The 4385-nt window shown below is 29.4% G+C and overlaps 1 protein-coding gene across 1 annotated transcript; it reads right to left on the reverse strand.

The window, feature by feature from the left end:
• Positions 1-578: 578 nt before the first annotated feature.
• Positions 579-2249, reverse strand: LOC108693221. Its single transcript, XM_018202045.1, has 3 exons — positions 2114-2249; positions 796-940; positions 579-714 (listed from the first exon to the last, which is right to left on the reverse strand). Exons 1-3 carry the CDS (start codon positions 2247-2249, stop codon positions 579-581), a joined length of 417 nt encoding a protein of 138 aa, XP_018057534.1.
• Between the last annotated feature and the right edge of the window lie 2136 nt (positions 2250-4385).

A 4385-nucleotide genomic window follows, 5' to 3' on the forward strand; every position in this document is an offset into this window, starting at 1 on the left:
TATATGCTTTAATTTTTATATAAATATCCTTCAGAATTAATACTGCATTTATTAGAATATTTTATGGTTTTATCATAAAAAATTGCTTTTAGAAAGCACATATCTCTAGTAATGCGATTTGTAGAAAAATTAAAGTAGTGAGATATATGTACAAAAAATAGTTTTCATTTTAGAGTCTTCGTAAAAAATTTATTCAAATAAATTATATTCCAATATTCCTGGAATGTTTCGTTGCAATATAAAGTGGACATCTTAACATTGTTGGAATCTTACAGCAACATTTCGCAATCACCATGCAATATTGTAATGTTTCAGTAAAATCATTCTGCAATGTTTCTACAATCTTTCTGTGCTATATGGGATGTCATTTATAATAAAACACTTTTTTTTATTATCGAAAAGATTAAAAATGAATGAAATAATCTTATTATATAAAATCGAAATACGCATTTGAATTTATTATAGGATTATAACTAAATTACTATTATTACATAAATTATTGTTAAATATTATACCATATTTCAATAACGAGTAATAAAAATATGAGACAACTGAATTCGCGAATATTGATTTCGAGTTTATTGTTTGAAGCCTTTCAACTTTCGATCCTCGGCGTAAATTTTCATCTGAAAGCTCACCAAGTCGGACGTTCTTTTGTGAAAGTCAAATCGCGCGTCCTTCGGATGTATCCCTTTGTCGTGCCACCAACCGTAACTGAAAATTGTCATAATTAGCTGTTGGAGCAGTAGATATCCGAGAAAATCGACATGCAGATCGTTAAGATGCAGGAATTACGTGTGACTAGTCAATAACGGCAATTGGTACAGATTCCTCGGCTTCTTATCTTGTTCCGTGGCGAGTCTCTCAAGCGTATCGCTTACGTCCGCATTTCGCGCATCTTCGAATTCCCTTGAGTAGAATTTCGGCGTGACGAAGTCCACTGCAATTGATTTGTAACTTCGCGTGCGCATTTATTTCAGATCGTATTACGCTTGGCGCAACTTCGCTTTGCAAAAATCAAGATCGTGATTGCGCCGACACTGCATCTTTTTTTCATTCGTGTTTTATAAACTCGAATAGAAATTGAGCAAGTTCATCATTGAAAAACGATCCATCGCAAGTTAATCCTTAACTGATCATCTTCTTTTATCGGTCTTCTTTTATTACGTGTAAGGTATTGTGGGATTATCAGCGACCAATTTATTTTACGCTGAAATAAATACACTAATTATGAGAGAAAAGTGTTTGATATTTGTGATAATTACACGATAAAATAATTATGATTAAGAAGCTTTATTTTTATAGTTCAATGTTTTAATGTTAGTAATATTAGTAATAATGTCAGAAAATGACTAAAAATTAGATTTAAATTATAGATATGATAATAACGATCATTTTTCCTATAAGTGTATAAATTTTGGATTTTTCTTGTAATAATTTTATTGTATTTAATAAGGTATTACATTTAAAAACAACAGTATTTTGTCTAAGGAAATAAATGTTTTTTAAAAAATTATTTTAAAAAGAAACTAAAACATTTTTAACTTGTTGAATAATGTCTCCAATTTCGAGGATTCAGCTGAACAAAATTAGTAACAAGCTGAATTCGTTATAATTCCAAGATATCAGTTAAGGATTAATTTCGCGACAAGACTTTATGACAATCTCGTTAATTGTTAATTAGCTCAAATTTGAAGCTAACAAAACTACAAATATTATGAATATATTCCCGTTTCTGACATACGTCATTTTTTGAAATCTGTATTGGTGTCTCAATTCCTTTCGCCGTTGTCTTTGTCAGAATAAACTTTAAGAAAATTCTCTGCCATTGGCGAGATATGTATATTAATCCAGAAATAATCATATGGAATTATTTTTACATTCCAGCAACGAAAAAATAAAGCACAGTCACAGTGATTTTCTTTACTGATAAAAATCTAAACTGTTTCTTTTTATTTAATTTTCTACTTACTTTTTTAAATATTGAAATCTATACACATAATGATTTCAAATACTGATAAATTGCAGAACAATCCATAATATATAATAATTAATAATGGATTTTTAATTGGATATAGAAGTCACTCTATTTTTTTTTAAATAATTTATATACCGTTTGTTTTTGATATGCAAGCGTCAGATTTCCCGATTTGTTGGTTTCGCGAGAAACACAGCTTAAACGGCGGTCTCTGCGATTTCTTCGATGTTACCGGTCTCGAGTCATACGAATCCGTTTGCTGCTCGGACATATTTTCGCAACACAATTTTTTCCCGACCGTCGCGCTCGCCCCGTTGTCGTCGAGAATACTCAACTAAGTCTCGTCTCCGCCTTACGTTGAGTGTCGTGTGCGTGTCTCGTGACGTGCACCACCGTATTTGATCAATATTGTCGAAATACACTGTCAGAAATAAGCAAACAGGGGTGACATTCTCCTCCCGAAAATATCACGTTTGCAAGGACAACAATTTGGACGTCATTCCGTCATATTGCTATTTTAAATAATCTCCTCCCTTCCTCCTCAGAAAGAAATTTAATAGCGAATTCGATTGGGCACATTAATGCATATTAAAGCTGTGCACTGATTTGATTTAAATTGTAAAAATAAAATGTAAATATTTTCGCAATAAAATTATTTGAAAATTTTTAATTCTCATTAGATTAGAATATAGAGAAAGAATAACAGAAGTACCTTGATGATGAAAAAAAAAATTTATATTATATTTTTAAGAATTTTGTCATATATTTTGTCATAGATTTCCCAAAAAAAAATATTTTAAACTTTTTCAGAAGTTTTCTTCAGAATTTATAGAATGAGAAATCTTAGAATCTTAAATAAAATATTTCACATATATATGTATATTAATTTTAGAAAAGATGTAAATTTTTTCAGCATATCTGAAAATTGTTCCTACAAAAAAAATCTAAAAGGGTTTCTAAAAAATTATAAAAATATACAAAAATTTTGAAAAATTCTGAAATTTATATAAAAATTCTGAAAAATTATTTATATGATTTAAAAAAATATTTTACCATAATGTAAATAAAAAAACGAAATTTCTATGAGAATCATTGGAACGGAAAATAAAAGAAGCGTTTTACGAGATATAAATGCTTTTCTATGTTTCGTTTACGCTTCTGTTATTTTCCCTTTATATTTTCCCTTTACTTATACGTTTCGATTTTTACTTTTGTTAGAAATTGGAAGAGAATGGGTTTTGTATAGAATAACAAGATCGAGACAATTTTTCCATGTTTGCCTCTCTCTTTATTTTCGACTTTTTCTCCTCGTTAATAATTCATATATTCCAATAAAGTATATGTACGGCTAATAGTAATTATAATCTGGCGCAACGATATTACAAATCTCTCTTGACTCTGACTTTCTCTTCATTTTCCTCTTGTCGACTTTGGCGCTTCTCTATCTCCTTATCGCCATTAATATCCATGCTATCTCTTCACGCTTGCCTGCCAATTAAATAATTACATATCAACGAATGAAGCTCCCGAGAAAAGAAGCAACCATTTTCGGAAAGCAAAAATATCCCTCGCTCTTTTATTCTCTTTCTCGACGAAGAATTTCTCGATCTCACACATACACACGCAACTCTTCTTCTTTTTTTTTCTTTTTCAGTCTATCTTGTATTTGTCGCGTTCGTTATCTCGTAATACAAAAAGCATCCCTCTCAGAATTCTCAGTTATATTCGCATTAATTATAGGACGTTTACAGCCTTCGTTACATTCTTATCACGCGATCTATATACGTGATAATCGTGTCTAAACAGATTTACTTCACAGCTTCGTAAAATTCTTAGAAATCAGCCGTTGACATAACGTTAACACTATTTCGATTTGTCCTCGTTATCGAGTCTTACGAATACTTTTCAAATTTTTGTACTTCTATTCTCAAAGAGTCGAAACCGATCGTCGTCATTCATAGCGACAATATATTAATACTTTGATTGCCAAGCTGATTTCGGCATTGAGCTTAATAAATTTCTGTATCATTTTAACATTTCATTATTTTCTTCATTTTAATTAATTATAATTTATATTATTTCTTTAATATTTTAAATATATTCACCTGTAAATATTATATAGATCACTATATATACAGTATCCATATTTTTTACGAATGAGTATATTTAATAAAATCATTCTTAATTTTTAATGGACGATAAGAAATCTATTTTTAAAATGTTAGTTTTTTCTTGCGTAAGATTTGACATAATTCATTATTTCATTATTTCTCATCTCAAAACATGCATGATATTGTTTCACTGCCATTATAGTGACTTTTCTCTCATCTTGTAAAAGTTAATCGCATAAACAAAATAATAAAATAAAATGATTAAAATAAATAAAATCATTATTTTATTCATTCGA

This window comes from Atta colombica, unplaced genomic scaffold, assembly GCF_001594045.1.
Source record: "Atta colombica isolate Treedump-2 unplaced genomic scaffold, Acol1.0 scaffold89, whole genome shotgun sequence".
Lineage (NCBI taxonomy): Eukaryota > Metazoa > Arthropoda > Insecta > Hymenoptera > Formicidae > Atta > Atta colombica.